Consider the following 13558-nt stretch of genomic DNA (forward strand, 5'->3'; position numbering starts at 1 on the left):
AGCCAGCGGCGGCGGAAGTGACGTCACGCGGTGCACCCTGGGAAAGGAGGTCATGGTTGGCAGGATGCTGGCTGTCACAGCCCTCAGAGCGGCCCGGGTGAGAGGGGACTCTAACTCCTATCAGCCCCAGCATGGGACTGGATGTGTCTGTCAGTCTGTCAGTGTGTCAGTCAGTCAGTGTGTCAGTCAGTCAGTGTGTCAGTCAGTCAGTGTGTCAGTCAGTCAGTGTGTCAGTCAGTCAGTGTGTCAGTCAGTCAGTGTGTCAGTCAGTGTGTCAGTCAGTCAGTATATCTGTCAGTCTGTCATTGTCAGTCTGTCAGTGTCAGTCTGTCATTGTCAGTCTGTCAGTGTCAGTCAGTCAGTATATCAGTCAGTGTCAGTCAGTCAGTATATCAGTCAGTGTCAGTCAGTCAGTGTGTCAGTCAGTCAGTGTGTCAGTCAGTCAGTGTGTCAGTCAGTCAGTGTGTCAGTCAGTCAGTGTGTCAGTCAGTCAGTGTGTCAGTCAGTCAGTGTGTCAGTCAGTCAGTGTATCAGTCAGTCAGTGTATCAGTCAGTCTGTCAGTGTCAGTCAGTTGGTGTCAGTCAGTCTGTCTGTCAGTGTCAGTCTGTCTGTCAGTGTCAGTCAATCAGTGTCAGTCAGTCAAGGTCATATAGTATTTACTACTTTACCGACTAGATTGAACAGCTAAGAAAATAATTCTCCCCACCTTGCCATTCTCTTTCTCAACCACACGTAGATCATGCCTTTCCTACCTTTCAGACTTTCTCCCCAGCTACTGACCAAGAGGTGGCTGCGCTCCCCCCACCACTTGCCCGCTCTATCCTGTCCCGTCTCATCTTATTAGATCTCTCTCCTCTTATCTTGTGCCTTCCTTAACACACATCTTCAACTGCTCTCTCTCTTCTGGCATTGTCCCTGCTGCCTTTAAACATGCCACTGTAGTACCTATCCTGAAAAAACCATCTCTTGACCCGTCCTCCCCCTCTAACTATCGTCCCATTTCCCTGCTCCCTTTTTCCTAAAAGCTTCTGGAAAGACTTGTCTTTACCCGTATGTATCACTTCCTCAATTCCAACTCTCTCCTTGACCCTCTTCAATCTGGCTTCTCCACTCTACTGAGACTACGCTTATCAAAGTTACTAACGACCTAATCGCAGCTAAATCCAAAGGGAAAATTGAGTCCTATGTATATATGTCTCTGTGTCAAATGTTATAACCATACAGAAGCTAACATTGTAATATATTCTCCTTCCCTGTATCGTAATAGAGGACACTTTTCTGCTCCACTTTTGTCCATCGAGGCTATGCCTCAAACACTTCAGGTGAATATGGAAAGGATGAAATGGAAATCCAGTTGCCTGCGTGGGAGGAGCGTCACAACGAGACTGCGGAGGTTAAGAGAGCTAGACTCGTGTATGAAAGTCGCAAAAGAGGCATGCTAGAAAACTGTATACTTCTCAGGTACATGGACATTGTATGTTAAAAAAGACCATCTTCACTCTCCAGTTACTCATCCATGAAAAAAAAGAAAGGTAAACCGTACCTCTTTTCTAGCCTAGATTGCGTTCTCCCTGCAGCTCCATCCTCCATGGCTGACATCATTCTGCCTCAGTGGAGGGGTTAGGAGGTCGGGGAGTGGAGGACATGGGCAGCAAGGGGAAGTGCTCTCATTGGCAGTCTGGCTCCAGCATGCTCGTGTGAGACACCAATTTTGTACCAGATTGACACTAGCCACCCAGATCTCTTGTTCCAGCCTGGCTAATGACGCTCCAATGATGCGGCTGGATATACATTTCCGGTAGCAGAGGTTGAACTCTGTACGTGCAGCATTTCATTTCAAAACACAGACTTTAGGCACCAGCACCACTTTAAATCAGTGAAGTGTACATGGTGCTTGGAGTAACCATTTAAGCACTCATTTGCAGAACACAGATTTTTTTTATAAAGTACCTTTCACTATTAGAAAAGGTTTGACACTTTTTCACACTAGTTTTCGTTTCCTATATTCTCTGAGGAATTTGTGCCTGCATCCTTTTTTTCCAGGTGCATTTGTAAAAAGAGCTTGGAGTCTGCATTGGAGTCTGTCATGCATAGTGCGTTGTAGCGTTTAGTTTGTTTGCTGTTCCCATGTTTAATCTGGCTGCGTAGAAGCCCTGCCTGTGACATTAACTTCACGGTGCTGGAAGCAGGTCAGATAGCGTGCTGCTCAGTTTATTGTATTTGGGAGGTGAGAAATGTGTAAATGGGTTGATGTTAAAGGAGCACTACACTTCCCACATGGGTAAAAAAATAAATCACTGTTTAGTAGATATGCCCTCAATGAATACATGCATGTAGTTCTTGTGATCTGCAGCCTTAGGAAACCCTCCCCTTTTTTCAAGGAAGAGACATTCAGTCTCTTCACAGGACACTAACCAATCAGAGTCTTCTCATTGAGAAGCCTCTGAATTGGTGCACACAGCTTTTGTGCACGTGTCTGCTCGTATATATACGTGTGCGTGTGTGCACACATCTGTTTTAGGCTCTGGAGCTGAGGAGCTGGTGAGTGGGGAAGCAGGCCAGGGGGGTGTTCCCTAGCAAATTTATATAAATGCTGATTTCTCATAGAAATCAGCACTTTTATAAACTGGGGTTAAACTAGTCTACTCCTCACCCATAAAGCAAGCTGAAGTGCATTTGGGGTGTGGATTGATCCTGTAATAAATGCTATACTATTACAATATATAATATATATATATACACACACACACTCCTTCTATGCATAGGCTCTTCGTTTAAAAAAAATCCTCACTTTCTCTGCATAGCTCAGTAAAGTAGAATGTCAGAAGCTGATATATTATCCCCTCAATCTGTGTTTATTTGTACTCACTAGACAGTGTTGTGGCAGTTGACACACAGATGTTTTCTTCCTTACCAGACCACCAGCACAGAAATCCAACCCTTAAAATAAAAACCCTGTGTACACAATCTGTTTATTGAAGCATGTCATGTGACTATTTCATGTTAGTAATATGCCTTGTTCATTTGTACACGTGAATATTCAAAATGTAGTGGTATTATCACTTTTTTTCCCCTAAGCTGTCCTATTCTTTCATTTTGTATTTATAGTCTGTTTGCTAAGAAATATCTGGCCACAATGACAGAGAGCCAATTGTCACAGTATGACCGCTTGATCAATCAGCCTTCCAATGATTGGGACATATATTACTGGGCCACAGGTACACTCGAGTAACTTACTCATTAAACAACAATTACTTCCATTCACTAACAAGGAAACGTGTTTCCGTCTATTCTTTAGCACTGTATTATAGTATAGTAATAGTATTGCTGATTCCACTGTGTTTTATCATAAGTCACAAGGATCACATTTAAATGTATTACAGGGGCTCAGGACCCACCTGAAGTGTTCAATAATGAAGTGATGAAATTGCTCAAAGAATTTGCCAAGAACAGAGGGATGGAACAACGTCTACGGCAGCCTGACTTGGAATATCTGTTCAGTGAGACAAAGTGACACAGTCCAATAATTAAATGGGACATTTAATTTATGGAATCAAGAAACCTGAAACATAGTGGCAATATTTTACAGAACCATTACAAATACTTAAATTGAACATCATAGCTTACGTACCTTGACAGAATTGTGGAGCTCTTATCCACAGATATTTTTTCACGTCCCTGTTTATTAAAGAGATACCGTATTTATCGGCGTATAACACGCACAGGCGTATAACACGCACCTCATTTTTAGAAAGAAATTCCAGGAAATGTCCCCCCTCATGCCATAGTATTCCCCCCCCTCATCCCATAGTATTCCCCCCTCATCCCATAGTGTCCCCCCCCTTTCCATAGTATTCTCCCCCCCTCCCCCATAGTATTCCCCCCCTCCTCCCATAGTATTCTCCCCCCTCCCCTCCCATAGTATTCTCCCCCCCTCCCCTCCCATAGTATTCTCCCCCCCTCCCCTCCCATAGTATTCTCCCCCTCCCCTCCCATAGTATTCTCCCCCCCTCCCCTCCCATAGTATTCTCCCCCTCCCTCCCCTCCCATAGTATTCTCCCCCTTCCTCCCCTCCCATAGTATTCTCCCCCCCCCCTCCCCTCCCATAGTGTACTCCCCCCCCTCCCCTCCCATAGTGTACTCCCCCCCCTCCCCTCCCATAGTGTACTTTCCTCCCCCTCCCCTCCCATAGTGTACTTTCCTCCCCCTCCCCTCCCATAGTGTACTTTCCTCCCCCTCCCCTCCCATAGTGTACTTTCCTCCCCCTCCCCTCCCATAGTGTACTTTCCTCCCCCTCCCCTCCCATAGTGTACTTTCCTCCCCCTCCCCTCCCATAGTGTACTTTCCTCCCCCTCCCCTCCCATAGTGTACTTTCCTCCCCCTCCCCTCCCATAGTGTACTTTCCTCCCCCTCCCCTCCCATAGTGTACTTTCCTCCCCCTCCCCTCCCATAGTGTACTTTCCTCCCCCTCCCCTCCCCTCCCCTCCCATAGTGTACTTTCCTCCCCCTCCCCTCCCCTCCCCTCCCATAGTGTACTTTCCTCCCCTCCCATAATTACTTACCTGTCCTGAAGCGTGGGCCGGCTTCACAGCGCGCACCGCGGTACAGGAACTTTAATTTAAGGTTCCGGTTTCCGGCGGGACTGAAAGGAAGTGTGCACACTATTGTGCACACTTCCTTTCAGTCCCGCCGGAAACCGGAACCTTAAATTAAAGTTCCTGTACCGCGGTGCGCGCTGTAAAGCCGGCCCACGCTTCAGGACAGGTAAGTAATTATGGGATATCGGCGTATAACACGCACCCACGATTTTTCCCCTATTTTCAGGGGAAAAAAGTGCGTGTTATACGCCGATAAATACGGTAGTTTAAAAGAGGGAAAAATATTTAAAAATTACTTTTGTGCAATACACAACGATTTTGTCAAAAACACCTTTTCAGCAACCGAGAGGATGGATATGGATAATGTACATATGGAGTGTTATTAATTCAGTTTATGGTTCTTTAACATTCTAATTGTTTTGAGACCCACAATAAAAATTAAAGACTTTAAAAAAAGGTCTGTGCGTAGTTCTGTGTGGCTCAAATCAGATTCTACACTAGAGATTTATGTCCAAACTATCAGGGTTAGTTGCTAAAATGATAATTCAAAGTGGATTTCAAATTTAGGACCACAGTAGCCAAAATTAAAGCATAGCTGACTTAGCTAAGAAGTTTTCCTCTTTGGCTATTTTGACCTTAAAGGGAAACTCGGGGCCAATACAATACATGTGATATGTTTTAACCTTGTTAATATGCTGTATTTTTTTTTTTTTTTTGCATGCTCATCTTTATAGTTTTTGCACAAAATGTTTTGCAGAATACTGCACTATTAGCTTTCCTCCTTAGCCATGTCAGAAAGACTTCCTTACCAATGGTATGCACAATGTCTCAGCCCCAATTATTTATTCTTGCGTGCAGAATTAAACAGATATATAGGCATTGACATTTAAACAAGTGTACATGCGATAATACAAAGTTCTGACTGTGTTGGACAATGTCAATGGGACAGACCATTTTTACGTTATAAGGTACATGACGTCTTGTAAATGACAAGACATGAGTCAAGATAGGTATCAAGAAGTGTTGACTAAACAAATGAACTGACCTCCTGTTAGAAAATACCTGCTACTAAAGATTAAGTTAGGTTATAGAGCTGTAGTATATTCAGGCACGTATGTCAAAAGTAGGTTCAGCTAAGTGAAATTATTAGTGAGATTTTCTAGACATAAAATTTGCTGACAAAAGTTATTGTATGAGGACATGCTTGACTACATGGTATGACTACTTAAAGCATTATAAAAGATTAATACATCTGGCTAGGCGCTTGTCTTTCGACTTACTTGTAGGTTATCAAGCTATAGACATCAGCTAGGTCTGTATAGAGTAGGCAATACACTACCATAACAAGCTAGTGTGACATCAGCATATGAACCACTGGTTCTGGGCACTGCACACCAATATCACTTTTTAGTAATGAATGGTAAGTTACATAGTTACATAGTTAGATAGCTGAAAAGAGACTTGCGTCCATCAAGTTCAGCCTTCCTCACACCTGTTTTTTGCTGTTGATCCAAAAGAGAAAAAAAAAAAAAAACCCCAGTTTGAAGCACAATTTTGCAACAAGCTAGGACAAAAAATTCCTTATTGACCCCAGAATGGCAGTCAGATTTATCCTTGAATCAAGCAGTTATTACCCTACATTGAAAGATTATATCCTTGAATATTCTGTCTTTGCAAGTATGCATCTAGTAGCTGTTTGAACATCTGTATGGACTCTGATAAAACCACTTCTTCAGGCAGAGAATTCCACATCCTGATTGTTCTTACAGTAAAAAAACCTTTCCTTTGCCTTAGACGAAATCTTCTTTCTTCCAGTCTAAACGCATGGCCTCGTGTCCTATGTAAAGTCCGGTTTGTGAATAGATTTCCACACAATGGTTTGTATTGGCCCCGAATATATTTGTATAATGTTATCATATCCCCTCTCAGGCGACGTTTTTCTAAACTAAATAGGTTTAAATTTGTTAACCTTTCTTCATAGCTGATATGTTCCATTCCTTTTATTAATTTTGTAGCCCGCCTCTGCACTTTTTCTAGTGCCATGATATCCTTCTTTAGAACAGGTGCCCAAAATTGCACAGCATATTCGATATGTGGTCTTACCAGTGATTTATAGAGAGGCAAAATGATATTCTCGTCCCGAGAATGAATGCCCTTTTTCATGCATGACAATACCTTACTGGCCTTGGCCACTGCTGATTGACATTGCACATTGTTGCATAGTTTGTTGTCTATAACAATTCCCAAGTCCTTTTCGTGTGTTGTTATCCCTAATTCGCTTCCATTAAGGGTATACCTTGCTTGTGTATTCTTTACGCCGAAGTGCATAACTTTGCATTTTTCAACATTAAATTTCATCTGCCATTTGAGTGCCCAGTCCTCCAGTCTATCTAAATCCTTCTGCAGCAAAGTAATATCTTGCTCACATTGTATTATTTTACAAAGTTTTGTGTCATCTGCAAACACTGATGACACAAGTAAGGTGGAAAACAGGAAAAATGGAACAGGATATATAATACAGGATGGGTGTCTGTGGTTACGGTCATCGGAGGCCCGTGGTGTCTAGCGTGAGACGGACATCTCAAAAAGTCAGGCAGATTGCCCTATGTGTGAAGTCCAGAGTCAGCCAATGCCCCGGGGGTGGGAGAGCATAGAGGTCGACAAGTGCGGTTAGACGGTTGTAGGGCAGGGTCACCGTGTGGGAGCCAGCATCCTTATTCCACCGACTCGAGAACCTTGTGGGGTCAACGCCTTCCCCCATCCGGGGTAAACAGAGGGTCTGGGTGTTGCACGCTTTTTCGGGCAGGAGATCCTCCACTTCTGTGGCCGATGTGTAGAAGCTATGCCTCGAGGGGCTCCCCGCCAGGTAGGCGTGTAGTATGGTAGGTGCTTGTGGATAACGCCCGGAGGAGGTTTGCTCTGCTCCTGCGAAATGCCTTCCCCCCCCTTGTCTCCTGTTGTTTAGGTATGGCTGCTTGTGCATGCTCCTGTAGTTTCATCCAGAAGCTTTCAAAGATGGCATATAGGCGCTGCAGTGCAGAATCTACAGCAGCACAGCAAGGCCTCTGGCATGTGGGTAGGCCCCTCTTGTCTGGGAAGGGGTCCGGCGCCATCTTGGGGACGTTGTATAGGTGAAATGCCAGCAGCGGTCACTTTGTGGGAGGGAGGAGTGCAGCAGTACCAAGCTTCTTGGAGCGATGAGATCGTCCGCTTACCCTCAGCTCTGTCCCCAGTAGGCCGCGGCAGCATTTTCTGGTCTTCGGTGGAAGTCCGTTTCCAGGTAAGTTACTGTGTGTGCACTGAAGCATCCCTCGCACTTAGAAAGTGATTATCTGCTGAATAGTCGAGTTTAGCACCCCAAATTGTTTCCATAAGCAGGAGCTCCGACTTCTCTTCTGCGAGACTAAGAGTGTCCCTGATAAGGGTAATCAGCCTATCAATAGACTTGGAGTCAAGAGACCTGGAGGTATATTCAACTTCCTCCTCACCATCATCTGAGACCTCCCAAATATCAGGGTCTTCTTCAAAGCATGAAGACTGAGATTCCGCTCTGCTTTTCTTACATGGACCTCCTTTAACAGTGGTAGACTTCAAGCCCTCAGCAATTGCTTGGGAAATCCAGAGTTTAAGGTCGTCCTGTTGGGAACTCCTATTGGAAGCATCCGCTATTTCCAATAAGCGTTCTCTGCAGAGGTTCCTTCCCTGAGGTGCAGAGGACGAACAGTTCACGCATTTATTGGTTTTATCCCATGGAAATTGTTGCCGTAAGACTTCCTTCGGTCGGGTAGTGTGACTCGCCTATCGTAGAGGTCTCATCCCAAGAGCACCGGGTCTGAACTTGTAAGTTCCGGTCCCAGATCCGAAGTTCGGATTTTCAATGCTCGAGCTCGCTGTTGAGAGGGGTAGGAGTAGAAGCAGCAGTGCTGTAGGGGGCTCACCCCGGTTGCACAGGGTATGAACCCATCAGTGCTGGCCATCAGCCTGATAGAGAGTATCCTACAGCTCTATCAATAATTAATGCACCGCCATGGGGGATATTCTGCACTGAAGCTTGCGACTCAGGGGGGAGGACAATAGGTCCCCCCCCCATTATTTTACATTAGGGCCCCCACCTGCCGCTCAGGGGTGGGGGCTCGGGAGGGGGGACCTGGCTGCTCACTGTTTAATAGACATGCCCCTACTCGCGGTATAGCGAGTAGGGGCATAATTTACTAATACTAAGTAATCTTTACTTAGTATTAGTAAATTTGGCTGAAAGATCAATTTAGGTCTTTCAGCCTTTTAGTAGATAGCTCTCTAATACCGTGGGAATTAGGGAGTTATCTACTTATTCATTCCTGTCATTACATTGACTGGCTAAGTAACTTACATTTTATATGAATGTATGTTACTTGATTGTTGTAAGTGTTGCAAATGCTTACAGCTGAATCCTGGCTATGTTTGTATACTTTTTATTTAAAATTGTATACAATGTAACATTCTTCTTCTTTCACTGGGTAAGTATATTAGTACTTAGGCAATACTGTGCTTCGGAACTTTGACACTTCGGAACTTCAGAACCTCGGCACTTTGAAACTTCAGAAATTCGGTCATTTCGGAAATTCGGCAATTCGGACATTCGGAAGTACCCAAATGTCCGAATTGCCCGAAATTCGTCCGAATTCATATTCGGACCGAAACGAATTGCACGTGTCTACTAATGTGTTCCAACACGCAAAACTATGTAACATCTACATAGAATAGAAAAATAGACAGAACGTAAAACGGTCCTTAGAATGGATGGATTAATACGTTGAAAGACAGAGAATGGTCAAGGGAAAGCCGAGGTCAAGGAAGCCAGAAATACACAAGATCGATAAGAAAGCTAAGTCCGGCAAACCAGAGATCAGAATAGTCAGGAATAGCCAAAGTCAGAATACCGGGAAATCAATAACAAGGACAAGAAAACGCGCTCTCAGGAACCAGAAACAGAAGCCACGACAGGGCAATGTGCTAGGGAAATTCAGGGGTTTAAATACCCCTCATTGGGCTGTGATTGGTCAGAGCTTGGCCTCTGACAACAGAACGTGCGTGTGCGTCGACGTCTAACATCACACACACGTTTGTGTGACCTTTGGAGGCGGAGCTACAAATGGCGACCTAGTGGTCAGCGCCATTTATGGCTCCAAAAGATAAAATGGCGGGTGGTGAAGGTGATAATAGGTCACAAATCTAGTGTAGGCAAGCCACTGTCATGAGGTCACTCTCAACCTCTATACACAATAAACACAATGTCTAAACACTACTTCAGACTACAGGGCGCCACAATCACTAAGATATATAGTAATATAATTAAGGAGAATCCCATAAATGAGTAACAGTCGGTGGAAATACCAAAGTCCACTTTATTGAGAACAATAGTACACACTAGTGCAACATGCACGATGTATACGGAATAATAAAATAGTTAAAAGTAAATACACAGCCAAATTGGCCAAGAACCCCTAAGGATAGCAGCTATAAACATACAGCAAACTTGAATTATAGTAAGGTGCCAAGTGCTAAAGTGCAGGGATGCAGAATACTAATAATACTGCTCCATGTGCTAGAAACAGCACTGGGTACACCAATACTACAAAATAAAGTGCATGCAGATAAAAGACTGCTATACCGAAAGTACAGGGATCTTGTGGATGCTCAACGCGTTTCGTCGGTGTCGACTTCCTCAGGAGCTTGCTGAATTCTTGCTGGTCCTCTTCTTCTTTTAAATCTGCCGGTCCCAGCCGCCATTCAATTATCGCGCAAGCGCATATCGTGCCGTACGCACCGTCATACGTAATGATGTGTGGCTGGTCGATGTGCGCATGCGTCAACCAAGCTGGAACGCAAATAAACTTTATGTATAATGTACGCAGCCGCATAGCAAGCAAACCCCACTGGGAGCACTTGATATTAATGCGGTCTGTATTCACATACCTACCTAATATACAATCTATATTTATGGCTCCCACGTGTGGAGGGGATGGATGCCCCAGCGGGTCGGCTCCCGACTCATTGCTGAACAGGTAAGTGTTCCAACCTGTCAGCTTAGTTGCACTGATCGGGTGCGACCACATGCAGTAGCGAGCCGTGACAGTTATAACTTTTAAATATTTATATCAACTCCATTTAGATGACAGAACTTATTCGCCCTGAGTATGGAAAATGTTAAAACCGTTCCCAATGCAAAGGCCAGGCTGAGAGGGGCAATTGGGGTAGTAAAACTGGTTTCAGTCCTTATGCCTGTCTGGTAACACTCAGATATATTTGAATAAGATAAAGGCATTGTGGGTTTTCATCTGCATTAAATAAATGCCAACTGTGTTATACCATGACCTGGTCTTTCACATGATTAAGTATGGCTGCAGCAGTTGGTGGGACAGGTCCCCACCAACACCCCCCCTGTGCTTATTACAATGCTTAATGCAGACTGCCACCTGTGTCGTTTCCAGTTTGCCATTAACTGCGACCCTGCGAGTGTGTTCACTGTAGTTGGCTGTTAGGATGAACACCTCCTTTTTTCTTTGTACTTTAGAGCGAGCAGTTTGTCCTGGCAGAGGCTCTGCCTCCTCCGATCTCCGAGTACGAGGGGGAACCTAGAGTCATGCATGGCAAGCGCTGCGTGGATTAGGCCTTCCCCATAGGAAAGCATTGAATCAATGCTTTCCTATGGGTATTTGCAAGACATGCACAGTGTGAGGACATCCAGGGTGTCTATTGTGTCCCTTTAACTCTGTGTGCGCAGTGTTTCAAACTGAAATACTGCACACACAAACTCCAAGCACTATAACCACTTCAAATCACTGACGTGGTCATGGTATATGGCGTAAACCCTTTAAAGCTGTCATTTGTGAGATTTTCATAACATGGAAAAATTATTATAATTTTTTTTTTATTCTTTATTTTTCTTGTGCATAACATAGTTACATAGTTACATAGCTGAAAAGAGACTTGCGTCCATCAAGTTCAGCCTTACTCACATACGTTTTTTGCCGTTGATCCAAAAAAAGGCAAAAAAAAACAGTTTGAAGATAAGATTACATCATGCTTGCAGCGCCACGACGGCGTGAACAAGCTATTCAAATGTCATACAATATCATGGCAGAGTAAACAGCACATTTCAATTTTATAAGATATAACAAGCTAGTTACGAGCAGGTAAAACTCGGATAGCTAGTCTATGCATGCTTAGTTGTGCGATTGTTATATGGGTATTGAATTACAGGCTATGCATGGTAACAACAGGTACAGATTTCTATACACTTATGGAAGGTTAACCACCAGGGGACAGTGGAGCGCTGGGCTTGCCGGGTGGGTATACATGTATGCTCAAGCTTTTTAAGTGCTTTCTATGGGGCGCTGCAGAGGTGGGACCGACTGTGTTAAGTCCAGCATAGTGGTGAGAGTGAGCTGCTAAATAAAGGATGTACCGATACTGAGCAGAAGCCTGGTCGTTCCTGCAGCAGTGCTGGATCAGCTGGCATTCTGGCTATGAGCAAGTCCCTTGTTGTTCACGCTGAAATCTCATTTGCTTGTGTACTTGTCGGTCAGGAGTGTGTCCGTTCTTGTGTGTCTACCGGCGCCAGCCTCAGGTAGGGTGTAGAGGCAGTATCAGAGTCCTGCTAGAGTCCCCACAGGCCCGCCGGTAACAGTGGGAAATGTGTCACGGTGATATGAGGTGTCACGGGTGATATGAGTGTGCTCTTAGTAATGAGCCGAGCATACTCAGTGTGCGCCCCTTGCAGTTATCTGTTGTTCGAGGGGAGTTCGCCGTTTGTTTGCTGATGTTCTGTTCAGCACCGATTTCAAGACTGTGCCCAGCCGTTGCTCTGCTGCTACCGCCACTGTTCTCCGGCTTATAGTAGGCGCGGCGGCCATCTTGTCTTTTGCCATGCGGTCTCGGGCTTGTCTTTCAGATGGCTTGAATGCTCACTGTATCCCCGGTGGGGTCCGGGATAACCCACACCCGGCCCACAGGGGGGGAGAACGGAGTCCTCAGTAGGCGTGTGGGAGGTCCCGCCGGACTAAGCACGGGAGATCGTACGTTTCTTCCGCCAGAGCCTCACAGCAGGCCGCATTTCTGCCAGTCGGTCGGCATTGCCGGTAGGACAGGAGCCGACGGTTGCACAGAGGGTTGTTGCTTGGGTCCCCTTCACCTTCTTGTCGTAGCTGGATGTTTGTCAGGTGAGAAAGGGTAATTTTGGGGTGTTTATGAAGGATTCGTCGGGGAGCCGAGGTGCTCCACGTCCGTCCAGCTCGGCGGTCGGGCCCCGCCCCAGACATAGAAAAAATTTAATCAAAAGATATATACGAGACAAAGTGTGAATTACTTGGTCATATGTAGGAACAGTAATTTGGCAAAATATAGCACTGGGCAGAACCTCCTCTGCCACATCCCAATATCTTGAAGGCTGATGGGAACAGGCATCATTTCATGCAGTAGGGTTCCTTTGTCTTCTCATTGAGCTAGTGTAATATTATCAAGGGAACATCCTAAGGTCTCACGGGATTTCCATACACCCTGGTTAGCACGGCCATGTATCCACATTGCACAATAGTTCACAGAGGGTCCTGGCAGCTGTATTAACCAGGAGCTGACAATATGAAGACGGAAGATGACAGCAGTGAGAATAGAGAGATTCCGGCAAGTCTATCTTCGGGTCTCTCCCCTGGGGGCCACAATGTTATGTCAGACCTGCTTTGTTGCATTATAATTTCTAGTTTATCCTGTTTTACCTATTGTATAGCGCTGCTGAATATGTTGGTGTTATATAAATGATTGTTATTGTAAATGTGACCTTGGAGGGTAATGAGAAGATAGTGCAAATACCATAAAAATATCAATGTTAATTTAAAGTGACACATTAGGCTAGAGGACACCCCCTTATTTCACGAGTTGTCTTCTAGCCTAGAGTGTCACTTTACAGTAACATTGATATTTT

The 13558-nt window shown here is 44.9% G+C and overlaps 1 protein-coding gene across 1 annotated transcript; it reads left to right on the top strand.

Moving 5' to 3' along the window:
• Positions 1–2: 2 nt before the first annotated feature.
• SDHAF2 (succinate dehydrogenase complex assembly factor 2) lies at positions 3–5055 on the top strand. Its single transcript, XM_063438009.1, has 5 exons — positions 3–97; positions 1269–1462; positions 3110–3219; positions 3385–3699; positions 4865–5055. Exons 1-4 carry the CDS (start codon positions 53–55, stop codon positions 3513–3515), a joined length of 480 nt encoding a protein of 159 aa, XP_063294079.1. The 5' UTR covers positions 3–52; the 3' UTR covers positions 3516–3699; positions 4865–5055.
• Positions 5056–13558: the final 8503 nt, after the last annotated feature.

This window comes from Pelobates fuscus, chromosome 12 (genome assembly GCF_036172605.1).
Source record: "Pelobates fuscus isolate aPelFus1 chromosome 12, aPelFus1.pri, whole genome shotgun sequence".
Lineage (NCBI taxonomy): Eukaryota > Metazoa > Chordata > Amphibia > Anura > Pelobatidae > Pelobates > Pelobates fuscus.

What these genes read in the sequence shown, in the direction of transcription:
- SDHAF2 (XM_063438009.1), top strand. Translation starts at nt 53, where the DNA reads ATGGTTGGCAGGATGCTGGCTGTCACAGCCCTCAGAGCGGCCCGG. An exon ending in CAGCCCTCAGAGCGGCCCGG is followed by an intron (nt 98 to 1,268) that starts GTGAGAGGGGAC and finishes GTATCGTAATAG; the next exon opens with AGGACACTTTTCTGCTCCAC. An exon ending in CATATATTACTGGGCCACAG is followed by an intron (nt 3,220 to 3,384) that starts GTACACTCGAGT and finishes AATGTATTACAG; the next exon opens with GGGCTCAGGACCCACCTGAA.